Here is a 16,138-nt window from a genome sequence, read left to right as displayed (position 1 = left end):
CCCCAGAACTGAACCTGGGTTCCTCTAGAAGTGCAGCGGGGCCAGAAAGTTCCTTCTAATCCCTGGCCTGAGCCCCACGTAAAACTTGAAGGGAGATAGCTGGTGTGTTCCTGTCCAAGCAAAACCAATGAGAGCAGAAGTCACACCCCCAGCACAGACAAGCTCCTGGCCCCCAGCGTACACTTTGGATGAGAAGATGGAGTAAAGGAATTTCAGGTTTGTCCACTTGACCTTTACAGTGTGCACAATGGAGCCATCTTCCTCTGTGAGATAACAAGGTTCCACTCTGTGGTGTTCTTTAAGGTTTGTTTTATTCTGTTAGTTTTGATGCTTCTTTGGTCTTTTTGTTTGTTGTTTGCTTGTTTGTTTTCTCCCAGTGCAGCCCAGAGTAAGCCTGTCATTCTCCTGCATCAGTTTCAAATGTGTTGGGATTCGAAGCCTACATCACCACACCCAACAACAATATCTCATTATTTATCACACTCCCAAAAGCAAGGATAAAAAAAAAAGTTTTGCTCCCTAAATGGCCACATCTCACCCTAGCAAGTGTCAAGAGAGAAGACCCAACAGGAGCATGTCCTCTGGGGTTTTCCTCCCTGTACAAGGATCTGGGTTTCTCTATAAAGATAAGAACTCACACATCACCATCAGAAGAGACAGTCCACGCAGACAAATACCTGTGCCCACCCTCATTACACTCGGCCCATGAACCGTCACTATGTTTAACACCCACAAGCCCATCTTTAATGTGTGCATAAAGACTGAACGGTGTGACCTGTCTGGCCATGGGTCCTGGTGTAACCTCACAAAGTGGTTGGATTGTCAGGACATTTAATATTTGGAGAAAAGGACACGAGAAAATAGTGTTCCTCCCAAGACAGGGGTTTTAGAGTCCTCGGATCACTAGATAGAAACCTGACTCTGTCCATCCACAGGGGGAAGGGGAACACCTCCATCCCAGACACCCTTCCAGACTGTCTCTCCAGCATCACCTCACTGGGACTTAGCATCTTGGGCTCGTTTTTTCTCTTGGGCTCATCTCTGCATTTTTCCTTGCATTGGTGTCCCTTCTCTTCCCCTGACAGTTCCCAGAATGAACGTCGTCCAGTTATGGACCAGCTGCCCCAGGATGAAGCATCTCTCCTCCCATCCCATGGATCCAAGAATGTTTCCAGTCCCCGAGTCTTCTTTGCTTCATTTAACTTTTCTGCAATGGTTTCAAGGCACTGAAAGGGACAGCGAGGTGGAGCAGGCATACTTGGCTCAGGGCATCCAGGCATCTGGGTATCTGTTAAGGTAAGGCTGACAGTCTCCTGGGAGCCATTTGACACTGGATCCTCCATGAGACAGTTCCCATCAGCTTTGGCAAGCAGTTATTACAAAGGAAATCCCAAGTCCTGGAAGCCTCCAAGGCTCAAGCATAAGCCATCTTCGATAGAGAATATGAATGAACAAAGCCAGCAGATTTGTTGTGAAGCTGTAGCTTGGGCTGGGGACCCTCTGAAGCACAGCTGAGATGTCCTCCACCCACTCTCCTGCAGTGACAGTGGCTATCGTGCACAGCACTGGCGCTGCCTGACCGGAGGTTCCTGGTTCAGAACCACAGCCTCACCTTCCTGTGGGCTGCTGCTCCCCCTGTCTCCTGCTCTCTGCAGTAGCTCCTGGGCTGTGGAAAACAGGGAGTTTACTGGAGAGGGAATCACCCAGAACCCTAACGCAAGCACTTTCTATTAGTCTTCCTCATCCTCCCTACCCCATGGGCGCTAGAAGACGACCCAGGGAGGAGGCATAGCAGCGAGCTCCCACACACGTGTGGAGGGCATCACTCACCAACAGTATTGAAGACCTCAGACACCTGGTAGTTCAGCTTGGCGGAAGTTTCCATGAATAGCAGGCTTTTGCTTTCTGCAAACTCTTTTCCTTCCTGAAGGAGAAAGTCAGTGTGTTTAATGAGAGTCCCTCCAAAGACACGAGGTTGACACACAAGAAACAGGAATACACCTATAATCCCAGCACTCAGGAAGCTGGGGTGGAAGGATTGTGAGTTCAAGGCCAGCCTTGGACACATAAGACCCTGCCTCAAAACAATAGAAAAAAAGACTAGTTGTGGTGTTGGTCATATGTAAGTGCACATATTCTTCACACAGACCACCTAATATACACACACCCTCTCTACATATGCGTACATACACCTCCTGCATGAATTTCTAGCCAGAAGAGGAACTAAGATGGAATCTTCGTGCATTTCTATATACACAAGTGCATGTGCATGTGGGTTTGCATGTGGAGATATTAACATGTGTGACTTTGGAGGCACATGTGTGTGCTCATGAATGTAAATTCCTGAAGAATGACTCTGTGCATGTGTGAGCGTGTGTGTTTATGAAGTGTGAGTTTATATGTAGATAGAGGGATCATGAATATACATGCATGTGAGTGGGTATGTGTGTGCCTAAGGCACAGGGGTGTGTGTGTGTGTGTGTGTGTGTGTGTGTGTGAGAGAGAGAGAGAGAGAGAGAGAGAGAGAGAGAGAGAGAGTGTTTGTGTGTGTGAGAGTGTGTGTGTATGTGTGAGTGTGTGTGTGTGAGTGTGTATGAGTGTGTGTGAGTGTGTGTGTGTGTGTGTGTGTGTGAGAGAGAGAGAGAGAGAGAGAGAGTGTTTGTGTGTGTGAGAGTGTGTGTGTATGTGTGAGTGTGTGTGTGTGAGTGTGTATGAGTGTGTGTGAGTGTGTGTGTGTGTGTGTGTGTGTGTGTGTGTGTGTGTGTTGAAGTCTCAAAAGCCCTCAAGTCCACAGAGACAAGAACTCCCTCCTGCTGCCTGCCACCATGTGGCACCTGGAAGGTCACTTCCCGCTCCTCGCCGAGATCCGTTTTGTTGCCGACCAGGATCACCACCACGTCTCCTGGATGGAACTCCTTCTCCAGGTCCTCCAGCCACTGCTGGGCCTTGTGAAAGGAATCCTAAAGAGACAGAACAGAGACCAGGCTGGAGTTCTCCTTGATGAACCAGAAGAGCAAAGCTCCCATGTGGGTACAAAGCCACGTCGAGACCTTGTTCTAGAATGCAATGCCAAGGGGCTACTCTGGTCCCCTGAGGGCATCCAGGGTGGGCTGGCCCTGCTAAGGAGGGCTGTGCAGCCAGGCAGCACACCAGAGAGCCAGGGACATTGATGTCACAGGAGTTTGGAGTCAAGATTTCCACTGTGGACACCATTTTGTGCAGGAGAGTTTGAGGGAACTGTTATCTCCCCAAACCCAGTTCCTAACTGTAGCTCCTCATAGGCCAGGCGAGAGGCTTGACCTTGTGTCCTTTGGCACCTGTTTCCTGACCCCTGACATCATATGGAGTCCCATCTCTCCATGCTCCTGGACCTGTGCCCGACATGTGCTTTTTGGATCTACTGCGACCTTTTATCTGGGGCCCTCCCCCGGGTCTCTTGTACCTTCTAGACCTTCCTGCCTCCTACCCAATATAACTAGTCCACACTTCCCTACCTCCTGTGAGAGGTCCTGGGGCAGCAAGGTCACCCTGTCCTAGGCCAGGTTGGACACACTCAGGCATGCGAGTCCAGTCCTTCCATATCAATTCCACAAAAGCTCTGTGTTCTGCAACCCCTGGTGACACGCACTGACTGGATGGCCTGTGGAGGTGGGCGAGCTCTGAAACAGCCCCTTGCCATCTCAGCAGCACACCAGGACCACTGACCATGGTGCTGTGGGGGTAAGGAGTGTACCAAGAGATTACAGAGAAACAAAGCCCAGCTTTGGGTGTGAGGGGTTGCTGAGAGGACCCTCTGAATGAGGTGAGCAGCACAGGCTCACTGGCCCCTTTGGTTGATGTAGTAGTTACTATAAACCATGGCCCCAGCCTTATGTCCTTGCCATTGACCGTTATAGAAGGCAGTAAACATACAGTTGCCTGGTGAAGGAGGTGGGAAGTGACCCTACCTTCCGGGTGATGTCATAAACCAGGAGCGCGGCATTGGCACCCCTGAAATAGAGGTGGCAGACACTGTGGTACTTCTCCTGGCCGGCTGTGTCCCAGATCTCAAGCTTCAGGGATGAGGAGCCCAAATTCACCACCTTTGTGAAGAAGGCACCTGCAACAAGAAGACCAAGTGTTTGCTCGGGAAAAGGTGGTCATCTGTGGCTCCTAGTGTGTCACCCCGATCTATGCTCAGCAGCTCACTGAGAGGCAGCTAAGCCCATGCTGACAGAAGCTGTATAAACGCCTGTTCCAGAAACTGAAGCGTCTCTACCCAGCAAAGTGCAGCTAGCAAACTGCTTTGTGTCCCTTAGAGGCTTCTCCTTGGGTTGATGATAAAGTCTTGGGGTGAGGTCTAAGACCCTGAGTTAAGAACGACATGAGATGGACCTCCAGAAATGAATAATCTATTGTGTCACTACAGTGTCCATTAATGCCATTGAACTCTGAGAATTCTCGGGCCTCAGTCCCTCTGGCGCACTGACCACTCAGCTACCTGTCCCACTCTGAAGCCACCCTCCTCAGCTCCTTCCCCTGCTCACTCCTCTGATGCTGTCCTCCCTTCAGCACCTAGAAATCCCTCATGAGTAACTTAATTCTGCATGTGTCAGCTGCAAGAGCAACTGCAGTCCTCCCCTTTCAGTGCTCCCCCTTCCAGTGCTCCCACCTTCCAGTTCCCCCACCTTCCAGTGCTCCCACCTTCCAGTGCTCCCACCTTCCCCTGAACGTTCTGCGCATCCCTCAGGGGTTCCCTGCCTCATTCAGGCACCCCCTTAACCAAATCATAGGAACTGTCTCCACGCCCTCCTGTAACATACAATCCACCTGTACTCTGAAGATACTTCCCCTTGAACTTTGTCTCCCAATACTGAGTTTTCATTTTTAATGATGTGTGTATGTGTAGGTGTTGCGTGGGTTGGGGCACATTCAGTGCCTATGGAGATGAGAAGAGAACACTGACTCCTCTGGAACTGTAGTTACGACAGTTGTGAGCCGTCTACTGTGGGTGCTGAGAACAGAACTCCAGTCTTCTGGAAGAGTGATATGTGTTCTTAACTAATGATTCATCTCTGTGCCCTGATGTGATTTTAAAATAGTTATTTTATGGCACCAACAACTTCTATTTCAAGTGTGTGAGCTAGTAAGGCACTAGAAGCCAGGGAGAGCCAGGGAGCCTGGGACATGGAGGGTCAGCAGAGACCAAGGGCTTCACTCAGAACCACTTCCCTGCACAGACCCAGGGTAGATTTGGAACCAATTGGGGGAGATTCTGGCAAACAGACCTCCATGCATGAAATGAAACTTCCAGCTCAAGGACACTGCATAAGTAGTCCAGGGTTGGTATAACAAGTGACCGCTGAGTGCCTTAAAACAGGAAATCCATTCTTTCAGTTCTAGAAACCAGAAGCCCCAGGTCAAACTGTGGACAAGGCCAGTTCCTTCTCAGGGATCTGAGAGAGAACCCACCCCCACCTCTCTCCAATTTCCAGGGACTCCAGCCACCTTTGGTGGCTTACCACCTCAGACCTGGCTCTGGCCTTAAGTGTCAACTTGACACAGCCTAGAGTTATTTTAAAGAGACTCAGCTGAGGGCCTGTCCAGATCAGATTGTCCTGTGGTCATGTCTGTAAGGGATTGTCTTGATTAATGATTGACATAGAAGGACCAGCCACCGTGAGACCACTACCCCTAGGCAGGCAGGTCTGGGCTGTCTGTGAAGGCAAACTGAGGGGGTGGAGAGATGGCTAAGTGCTTAATAATAGTGACTGCCCCTCCAGAGGACAGAGTTTGATTCCCGGATCTCAAGCTTCAGAGATGAGGAGCTCAAGTCCACCACTTTTGTGAAGAAGGTACAGGCTAGGGGGAGGGGACGGTGAGGGAGATAGGAGGATCACATAATGCCGGCCTCGCTCTAGGTTCAGTGAGAGACCTTTTCTCAAGAGGATATGGTAGAGAGGGATAGAGCAGGACACCAGACACCCTCCTGTGCCCTCTATGTGGGCATGCAACCATGCACATATGTGCACACATCCTAAGTACATACAAAGAGGGAAAGAGCTGAGAGGAAGGGAGGAAGGGGAGAGGTGAACCTCAAGTCTGCTTTCTCCACATACCATCTTGCTCTCCCTCGTTTTTCTTTTCCAGTTTAACTGTGACAGCTGAGAGTTCTCAAATTCCCACAGAGGTACAAGGACAGGGCACACACAGGCAATGACCCATTAGCCAGGGCTGAGATGTTTATACAACATAGAGCTGAGCCTTCCTGGAGAGAAGGGAGCTATTACCTCACCAGACCGGTCTGCACAGGTAATCCCTGAGGCAGTGAGTTCTGGGGGAAAACAGATGGACACATAATAAGATGGAACAGGAAAGGAGAAACCCAAGTCTCAAGTCCACTGACAACAAAGCTTCCTGTCACTTCTGAGATTGGAAAAAAAAAAATCAGGGAAAGATGTCTGGAAGCAGGAAGAGCATCCATTTAGGAAGAAAACCCTAACAGGTATGACAAAAGTGATGGGCATGGGGTAGGGGTTGCTCTCCAATCTGTCCTTGCTCCAAATTCAAACATGCCATGTGAGGTAGCACCTGCTCACCATCACAGTCCAGGGGAGGCGGGGATGTGAGGGTGGAGGGTTCAGGCCAGCCTGAGCTACGCAGTGAGCCCTTGTCTCAAATGCATACATACACACAAAGATATAGGTATAGGTTATATAGATATAGATGTTATAGATGATAGAGATATATCTTTATGCATGCATACATACATACATAAGCAAGCACACAGACAGTTGTTTTCTCTCTCTTCCCTTATAGCATACCCTGACTTCTCTGCCCATCCCCCATACTGAAACCTTCTAGGAACAAAGATCCTACCCCTGGGTCTACACACTCACAAATGACAGCTGGGTTGAAACCTGACCCCTAGACTGACCCCTGACCCCTAGCGAAGGTTGTTTATGTGCATTTCCAGAACAGTGTGTCTGCCCTTGATGGACTCTAGCCCCTCCCTGCAATTGGGCATATCCAGCCTTGGGTTGCAGGGCAGGGGCCGTCCTGAGGCGGACAACATTCCCATCTGCCCCTACCGGGGCTCTCCTCACTTACACCCCACAGTCGGCAAGAGGTTGCTGAAGTCCTGCTTCATGTACCGGAGGGCCAGGCTGGTCTTGCCCACAGAACTGCTTCCAAGCAGAACCAGCTTGCTCACATAGGGCTGGCCAGAAGTGCTGGCCTGTGGCAGCCCGCCTGCCTGTGCCATGGCCTGTAAACAACCATAGAAGACAGAAGTAGATTAAAAAAAAAAAAAAAACCCTGTGGTCAAACCACCTCAGTGAGTCTAACACACACACAAACACACCACACATACACATACAAACTACACATACACCACACATACACACACAAACCACATACATACACACACACCACACATACACACACAAACCACACATACACCACACATACAAACACAAACTACACACATACACCACACATACACATACAAGGCACATACATATACACACATACACCACACACACAAACACTACATACATACACACATGTGCATACAACACACCACACACGCGCACACACAGAAGCAGGAAAAAAAAGAGGGGAAAAGAGGAGGAAAGGAAGAGAAGGAAGAGGGAGAGAGGGGAGGAGGGAATGGAGGAGAGAGGAAGGGAAGGAAGGGAGGAGAGAGGGAGGGGAGGAGGGAGGAAGGGAAGGGAGGGAAGACAAGAGGGAGAAAGGGAAGGAGAGAGGAAGAAAAGGGAGGGAAAGATATCTGTGTCTCAAGGACCTCGCACACCCCAGTCCTTTCTGTTGTCTCTAATATGTCAGAGCCCGGGTCTATAGTAACAACATGGAAACCCTGCATCATGTCAGTGACAGCAGCTTCCAGATACACATCACACCAGCTGGGGCCCAGCGCTCGCTCTCACAGGAACTCCCAGGCTCCTGCAAGAAACCCAGAGAGATCCATGTGCTCTCTCCCTTTACAAGCCATGTGTGAAGACATCAGGCTACATGTGCCCCAGCCTATTGCTGTTGATCTCCCTGTGATGACTTGGCTGCATAGATCCCTGTGAGCTCCGTATGGGGTTGTGGTTCAGGACAGAGATCTGATCTCATATAGACCGTACATGTCAAGAATTTAATTTTTTTGAGTGTGGTATGCACATCCCACAGAAGTAAGAAAGTATCTTCTTGTCCCTTTTTTTACATTCACAGTCATCGGAGCCCCTGGGTCTGTTGTATCATGAAAGGAATGAGAAATGGTGAGACTGGGGTGTTATCCCTGGCATCTATTATCTGGACCACTTCTAGGAAGAGAATGTCCCCTTATTAATGTCTATACCCATGATGGGCAGCTAGACTCTCAAGTAGACCCTTTCCCTACCACCTCCACAGCAGGCAAAGCCTGAGTGAGAACAGAGGAGGGGCAAAGGAAAGATGGACAGGAACCGTAACACAGACCACTTGAAACTATAGTGACAGAAGAATATAGCTTAGACAGCAGGTCTCACACAGGGCTAATTCCAAGGTGCCATTCTAGAGAGAAATAGCGGGAGTCCAAGAAAGAAGGTTCCAGGGTTCCTCAGGCCAGCAGTGCAGCACAACAGTGATCAGTAGCATAGCATGGCCCATCCCAGAGGGACCTCTACAGTTTCTCTCATGCACTGATCACAGAGCAAGGTCACACACACACATACACACACATACAACACACACACAAACCTAAGTTGTCTGTTTCAAGCTTTTTAAAACTCTGTTCACCCAACATCACAAAATTAATCGACTATAAATTAAAACACAGATGCCGAAAGCCACTGCTATGTTACCTGTGTTTCTCCAGGGCTGGCAACAATGCCTAGCACATAGTAGCTGTTCCTCACACACCTAAGCAATGAGTGGATGCGTGGATCTGTGGGTGGGTAGATGGATGATGTGTAGAAACTCAATGGACGAATGCATAGGTGCAGAGAGTGGATGAGTATGTAGAGCTGGAGAGATGGCTCAGCGGTTAAGAGCACTGACTGCTCTTCCAAAGGTCCTGAGTTCAGGACCAGCAACTACACGGTGGCCCACAACTATCTGTAATGGGGTCTGGTGCATTCTTCTGGTGTGTCTGAAGAAAGCAATGGTGGTATACTCCTATGCATAAAATAAATACATTTTTTTTAAAAAGAAAAGAAAAACATTTGTTAAAGAAAAGGATGAGTGTGTAAATCAATAGGTGGATAAATAGGATGAGTGGATGAGTGAATGGGTGGGGGAGTGGATGGATGGATGGATGGATGGATGGATGGATGGATGATGGATGGATGGATTAATCAATTGACTGAAGGGTGGAGGGCAGGATAAACACTTTATCCAGAACCTGGGTTTTTGAAATAGCTGATGAGAAAGGCGGGGAGGGAGTTGGCCTCCAGAAATGGTATGTGCAGACTCCTCCCAGAAACTCCACCCTTTGAGCCTAAGGGCATGGCCAGAGTTCAGAATCCTGACTAGGGACCAAGAGGGCCACTGCCAAGGGCCATCCATCAGTTCTACAGCAAACAGGTTGTGTCCCTTCCACAGGAAAGCTCTAGCCCTGCTTTCTACCCAGAGTCAGTGTAGCTCTCTTCAGCAGTAGCCTCCTGCCTGATGCCACCTCTGCCACCCTGGCCTCTCCATCATGTGTCCAATCCTAACAACCAACAGCACAGTCAGGCCCTGCCATCACAGAGCCTCCCTCCCTGTCCCCCTTGATTGGACCCACCTTGGCTTTCACTTGTATGTAAGTTACCTGTATTATCAGCGGCTCAGCTTTCTCACTGGGTTGTCACCACCACCCTGAAGTTGGATTGCCTTCTGTGAGCTTGCCTGTAGTCACTGAAGGCGCGGAAGTCACCGAGGGAACAGCAGGTGCTCACTATCTCCTGAATGAACCCGGAAATCGCTTCACAGATTCTAACTGGACCGATGTGCCTTCTGCCCTGGGACTCCCATGCCAGTCACACCCTGATGCATGTTGGAAGCGTGCCTGGTGTGCTTGCAGAAAGGGAGGCAGGGCTGCTGGCAGGCACTGAAGGACCTTCACAGGTCACCCTGGGGCCAACCTGTACATGGTTCAAACAAAGCTGTCGAGAGTGCAACTGCCAGGGCCCTCCAGAAAAAAACAGAGTGGGTAAGTTCTCTGAGCCCACCTGCTCCTGCACAAAGATATCTGCCAACACTGAGCTGGAAGTCTAAGGGCCTGGGCATCACCGCCACAGGCCCAGCAGTTTTTGTTTTTTGGTTTTTGGTTTTTTGTTTGTTTGTTTGTTTGTGCTTGTAGGGTCCCTGAGGCACTAGCTCTGTCCAGCTGCTGATAGCGACAGGATATGCCTCAGGAGAAGTGCAGGGGAACTCTGCCTTTGCACTTCCAAAACAACACCAATAGTTGATGTAAGCCTATAATCCCAGTACTTGAGATGCTGAAGCAGGGAACTGCCACAAGTTTCAAACCTTTCTGGGCTACAGAGTAAGAGCCTACCTCAAAATAATAACAATAATAATTTCTCAACTTTAATGTGATCACGTACTCTGATCTAATGGTCATAGCATCAAAGGCAATGTCCACATGGCTGTGTCAGGTTTCTACAGTTATCTCACTTTGACAGTTCATTCCCCTATTACTGAATTTTTTCCCGGTATTAATTATTTTCCTCTGTAATAGATAAGACCACAGCAGATGTTCTCATATTACTTTTTGAGTGACTATGTATTGTCGAAAGCTTCCAATAACAGCCAGACAGAACCCTCTATTCAGAAAGAAAGTCGGAAATGTGGTACCTGTCCCCGCCTCTAGAATCTAGATCTTTCTGAAGGCAGTGGCTGCCAGGTGGCAATCAGGAGTCTCTTCCCATGCTGACTTGGTCCCTCTTCAGCAATCACAAGTTTGCCTCTCTTCCACCTAAGAAAAAATATTCAAGGAAGGACAGAGCCCCAGGAGGCTGCACCTCCTCGTCCTCACCCAGATCCTCCAAGCTGTTCATTCCTGACACAGAACTTCAGAACATGGCATTTGACAGAAGAGGAAAACCACGCTGCAGATTAGAAGAGAGTTTTGGAAGAAACTCGGCCACTCTCCTATGCTATTGTTAGAGCCTCTGCAGCCGACTGAGAAGGCCTCCTTAGAAGGCGCCTCCTCACTCACGCTGGCCATTTATGTTCAAAACCCTTAACTGAAACTTTCTGCAAGGAAAATAAAATGGAATTTCCTTTCCAGAATACGACCTGTGACCCGAACAAGAACACTGTAGGTGGTGAACAAACTCACGCTGTTTCAGTTCTGCCTCTGATTCAGGTCCTGAGAACATAGTGACACACATCTGCATGCACACACACACACACACACACACACACACACACACACACACACGCTCACAGCAGAGCATAATTTTAAAAAGACTCACCTGTTCACTTAGAAAGAGTTCTACAGACCATCATCCCACAGGGCTGCTGGCTCCCCTTTCTTCCCCTGGCTATGCTTCCCTTGGGTGCTGGATGACTCCTCAGAGTCCTGTCGGGGTAGTGTGGCAGGAGCCACGAACACTGACCACCAGCAGCCAAGCAAAGGAAGTGGGCAGGCCCTCTGATCCCGCCAAAGCCCCAGCCTGCACAGCAGGCTTCTTCTCTTCCTGTAAACACCGGTGCAAAGTCCCCACATGATCATGTGGTCACCTGGGTCAGAGTCACACTTCAGTTCTCTACTTGCCTCTCGGAGCTGCAGCCCAGAATCTCAGCCCTTTCCAGGTCTCACTTGCCAGAACTCCTCACACCTGAAAGCTTCACAGACTTGGAGAATAGCTCTTCAGTTACAGGAGCTCACTTCTTAATTCTTTATGTAAACATCTCCAGTCTGGGGAGGTACGCCAAGTGGGCAGAGCCAGGGGCCAGAGCCTGGGATGGGTGTGCCCTTGGGCAGGTAATTGCCTGGGTAGGCCTGGAGGATTCCCAGAAGGAGAAGCTCCAGGCTGAAGAAAGATGGGAATCAGTGCTCAGCCACGAATCCCACGCAAACAGCATGTTCTCTCTATGTTCAGAATTCACTTGGATCACTAGCGTGGGTTGCCAAAGCACGGGGCAGTGGGGAATCAGCACCATGTATGAGGGTGCAGCTGTCTTGGATTCCCAAGAGGCTTCCCAATATTCCATGAAGAACCTGTTTCTCCGCAGAGGCCACTGGGCCTTCTTCTTGTCACCCTGCCCACATGTCTGGGTGCCCCCACAGCCTTGAAGACCAAGAACCTCACTCTGTCTCTGAACAGCACCCTGACTCCCTGTGCCTAGGTTGGTGTCCATGGTGCAGAGTCCAGCACTGCTTCTGTCCTCCTCGTGGGTGTGGCCTCTTCTGTTTATGCTGGAATCGGTACTGGGTACTGTTACAATACAGTGACTCAGAGGTCTCTCGAGTTCAAGGGGACACTGAGGTGGATTGTAAGGGGCAAGAAAGTTATCAAAGGGGTTTATAAAGAGTTATTAACCCCATGGGCAGATAGACAGACAACACATCACGGAGGACACTCTAAGGAGAGATCAAGCCTCAGAGCACCAGGGTAATGGGTAGCTCTCAATTTGACTATCAGACGGTTGAAACAGTGAACCCAAAGAAGAGGGAATTGCCCCAGCAATCTCATACTGGGAAGTGCATCGTCTGGGAAGAGATTTCATGCATTTCTAACAGCTTCCCAGACTACCTTACAATATGAGACTGAAGTTCTCATATTGTAACAATGACCGGTCAGTGGTGGGCGGGGCCACACCTTGTCTGAGACTGATTAGATAGACTCTTGGCCCTCTATTTAAACTCTAATCTCGCTTCAGTACCCTGAGAACAGACTTGGGGGCTGCTGGACCTGCCTTGCAACACATGCACAAGAAGCAATGGGAAATATATATGTTGAAGGCATTAAGTCAACTTATATAAAAACAGTAACAAACACTGAATCACACTGAAAGACTCCAGAAGCCGTTTGGTCCCTGAGGCTGGCTGCCTCAACAGTGAGATGCAATCCCACTGTGACTGTCCCCCCCTGGAGGGGTGAACAACCCAGTATTTACTCAGTTCATCAGGCCGGGTACCCCTGCAGTCCCAGAGTGGTGCTGAAAATCTGGACGGTCTCTGGAGAACCGCTGGTATCTAGTCCACAATGGAAGGCTGGAAATGCTGATTCTGACATCAGTGGAGGAAGCAGCTGCAATGAGAGGGATCGACTCAGAGGCAAGAGGGAAGGCCAGTTGAGCAAAAGGCAAAAAGGTCTTCCTCCTGCTGTGTCCTTTGAATATGGATTGCCACCAGAAGATGCTGCCCATGACTGGGGCAGGTCTTCCCACATAAATAAAGCAATCAGGACAGTTCTTCTGAGCTTACCCAATGTTGACAAAACCTTCAGTTCCCTGGGATGGAAGCACTGAGACCCCATTTCTATTGGCTGCTCAGAGTTCTTGGGGTGGCAGATCTCCTCATAGGCCCCTCTCATATGGCACCCTACCTTCTCAAAGTCGGAAGAGGCCCTTTCTGACCCCCTCCCTTAGAGGCCTTGCCTGCTAAAGACAGGCCTAACAAGCACACTCTTCTTCTTGTTTAGCTCAGGGTCAGCTGACAAGGGCCCCAATGACTTTAACAACACATCTTCATCTTTTTCCTGTAACATGACCGTACCTGAAGACTGAAGCCCATGGAATCACAGTCCTGAGCAGGAAGAGGTGTATGCAGTAAATCCCCCTCCTAGGATTTTGCTACCTCGAGTCTGGGTTCCCCCATTAACACTGGGCTTATGTCCAGGATTATACTGGTGTTCTGGATGGTTTCAAGCAACCTGATCCTCTCCCAGAGTGGACCAGGATAAGCCAGAATCCAGACATTTGAGCAGAGCTGGGGGTGCACTCTTTCTCTGTGTTCCAGGTTACCCCATACCAAAGGTGACTTGGATAGTTGTCTTCTGCAAAGCCCTCTCTTGGACCAGTCAGATGCCTGTCTGCTCACTCCTGAAGGCAGGGGTTGCAGGCCTGCCTGGCTGGCCTGTGTGATTAAGTCATTCAGGTGCTGAGCACTGCCTGCTGTGAGAGAGGAATCAAAGGGTGTGTCCTTCAGGCTCACTCTACTTCAGGGTTGATGAGGACCCACAACTCCAAAATTCAGATTGGAACTAGAACCATTGCTGCTGCTGGTGGAAACCAGGCAAAGCGGATCCTAAGTAATTTGTGTATGTGGCCATAATTAGCATTGTTTGTCAACCTTGGGCACTGAGAAGAATTCTCACTAAGCCAGGTTAGTATGTCATGTGGACATGCACATACCTTTCAGGGCACACATTCACCTTTCAAAAGAAGTCAGAACTATGCCAGGCTTGGTGACACACACCTGTAATCCCAGCAGTCAGGGAGTAAGATGGGGTGGGGGTGGGGCAACATAGCATTGGGTTCATAGTGAGACAATATATTTTTTAAAAAGGCAAAATTATAGAACTGGGTATGGTTGCAAGCGGTGTGAAGCCTATGCAAACCCTTCTCAACCTCCATTCAATGAAAGCTTCTTGCTGTCCTATGATCTCCAGAACTTTCTACCCCGCTCCCCACAGGAGCAGCCAGACCTACTGCTGCCTAGACATGTGTGAGAGTTTTGTGAGCACTTTTAACTGTACTTTTGAATATATGCATGCATGTGTCTCTGCGTGGGTTTGCACATGGGCACGCAGTGCTGAAGAGGCCAGCAAGAGGGCTTCAGATCCCCCAGAGCTGACGTTATAAGCCCAACATGGTTACTGGGATCTGAACTCAGCTGCCCTGGAAGAGGAGTAACCACTCTTAACCCCTAAGCCATCTCTCCAGCCCCTCTTTATTACATCTTTATTCATTCATCATATATGCATGAACATGTGTGTTTACGCACACACACATGCCACAGTGCACTTACTGAAGTCAAAGGACATCCTGTGGGAATCCCTTTCCCTACATGGATTCTGGGGATGGAGCCCACAAAGCTTGGCATTAGGTGTCATTGTCCACTGAGCCATCTCATTGGCCACCTGTGTGTGACTTTCAAGCAGTTCTCTGGGCTTGCAGGAGAACAGCTAGCTGCTTGCACAGACATGTGCCCCTGTTCTCCAGTGCACAGACCATAATTGTGGGCCCCATGGCCAATGTATCCAGCTTTCCAGCGGAAGCAACCAGATGATCTAGCTCTGGCCAGCCAGGCATGCCAGTGCTCCCCTACGGGCAGCTGAGCGCCTCCTTCCTTGGGCTTCCTTGCAGAGCTGTGGCTATGGACAAACAGACTGATAACCATCTGCAGTCCCCTCTTTCTGCAATGTTCTAATCTCCTAGCCTTGAGATAAACAGGAGCTGGGGAGCGTCTCTCCCTGAAACATTTACCCTGCTTATCTCAGTGTAAAATTCCAGCAGTGGTTTCTGAATGCCAGGCTAAATTCCTCAGCTCAGCCGTCCTTGCTGCACGTGACTAACAACAGGCAGCGCAGTAGAAGAAAGCCAGGAAAAGAAAGCTAGGTCCTGTCCCAGGTAATCCCAGCAGGGGGAGACAGAGCCCTGCAGAGTGACAGGTCACTCTCCAGGGCTCAGGGGCCTAGGCAGGAGAGAAACACTGCAAGACAGGCCAGAAAGAATAGGAAAAGGTCAGGGAAGACCCCTCCCAGGAGGAAATGCTTACGTAGACACAGTCAAGAGGACAGGAGTGCCCTCTTCCCGGGAGCAGAATGAACAATGTAAGGCCAACTGTGTGCTAGGCCCGAGATGCCATCAGCAGGCAGAACTGAGCAGGCAACGAGAATGGCAGGTAGCAGCTGGACAGTACTGGCACACACCAGTGATTAAAGAATCCCAGCACACAGCAGGCAGAAGCAGGTGGATTTCTAAGTTTGAGGCCAGCCTTGTCTACAGAGCAAGTTCTAAGACATCTAAGGCTATACAGAAAAAAAACCTGTCTAGGGGGGAAAAAACAGCAGGTGGCAAAGATGAGCTCAGATGGTTTGTCCAAGCTTGTCCCCAGGCTGTGAGCAAAGGGATGCAGAGTACTTGGGATGGAAGAGCACAACTCCAGCTTGTGCTTCCACATCCTGGAACCAAAGAATTTCCCATGCGAGTAGTTCCAAGTGCACGTCTGGGGCCT

At 49.7% G+C, this 16,138-nt stretch overlaps 1 protein-coding gene across 4 annotated transcripts; it reads right to left on the bottom strand.

Moving 5' to 3' along the window:
• Positions 1–292: 292 nt before the first annotated feature.
• On the bottom strand, positions 293–11,693 carry Rab17 (RAB17, member RAS oncogene family). Of its 4 annotated transcripts, XM_076914817.1 has the most exons (9): positions 11,427–11,693; positions 10,804–10,924; positions 9,776–10,088; positions 8,829–9,141; positions 7,090–7,246; positions 3,948–4,099; positions 2,835–2,960; positions 1,831–1,924; positions 293–1,666 (listed from the first exon to the last, which is right to left on the bottom strand). In XM_076914817.1, the coding sequence occupies exons 5-9, from the start codon at positions 7,241–7,243 to the stop codon at positions 1,551–1,553; spliced, it is 642 nt and encodes a 213-aa protein (XP_076770932.1). In that variant the 5' UTR covers positions 7,244–7,246; positions 8,829–9,141; positions 9,776–10,088; positions 10,804–10,924; positions 11,427–11,693; the 3' UTR covers positions 293–1,550. The 4 variants fall into 4 exon arrangements, with proteins under 4 accessions (XP_076770932.1, XP_076770933.1, XP_034377406.1 ...); XM_076914818.1 differs by lacking the exon at positions 8,829–9,141 and having other exon boundaries at positions 9,776–10,135; positions 11,427–11,688; XM_034521515.2 differs by lacking the exon at positions 8,829–9,141 and having other exon boundaries at positions 11,427–11,688.
• Between the last annotated feature and the right edge of the window lie 4,445 nt (positions 11,694–16,138).

Source organism: Arvicanthis niloticus, chromosome 17, assembly GCF_011762505.2.
Source record: "Arvicanthis niloticus isolate mArvNil1 chromosome 17, mArvNil1.pat.X, whole genome shotgun sequence".
In the NCBI taxonomy this organism is placed as follows: Eukaryota; Metazoa; Chordata; class Mammalia; order Rodentia; family Muridae; genus Arvicanthis; species Arvicanthis niloticus.
Note: the sequence above shows the minus strand (reverse complement) of the source record. Positions and strands in the feature narration are given on the sequence as shown.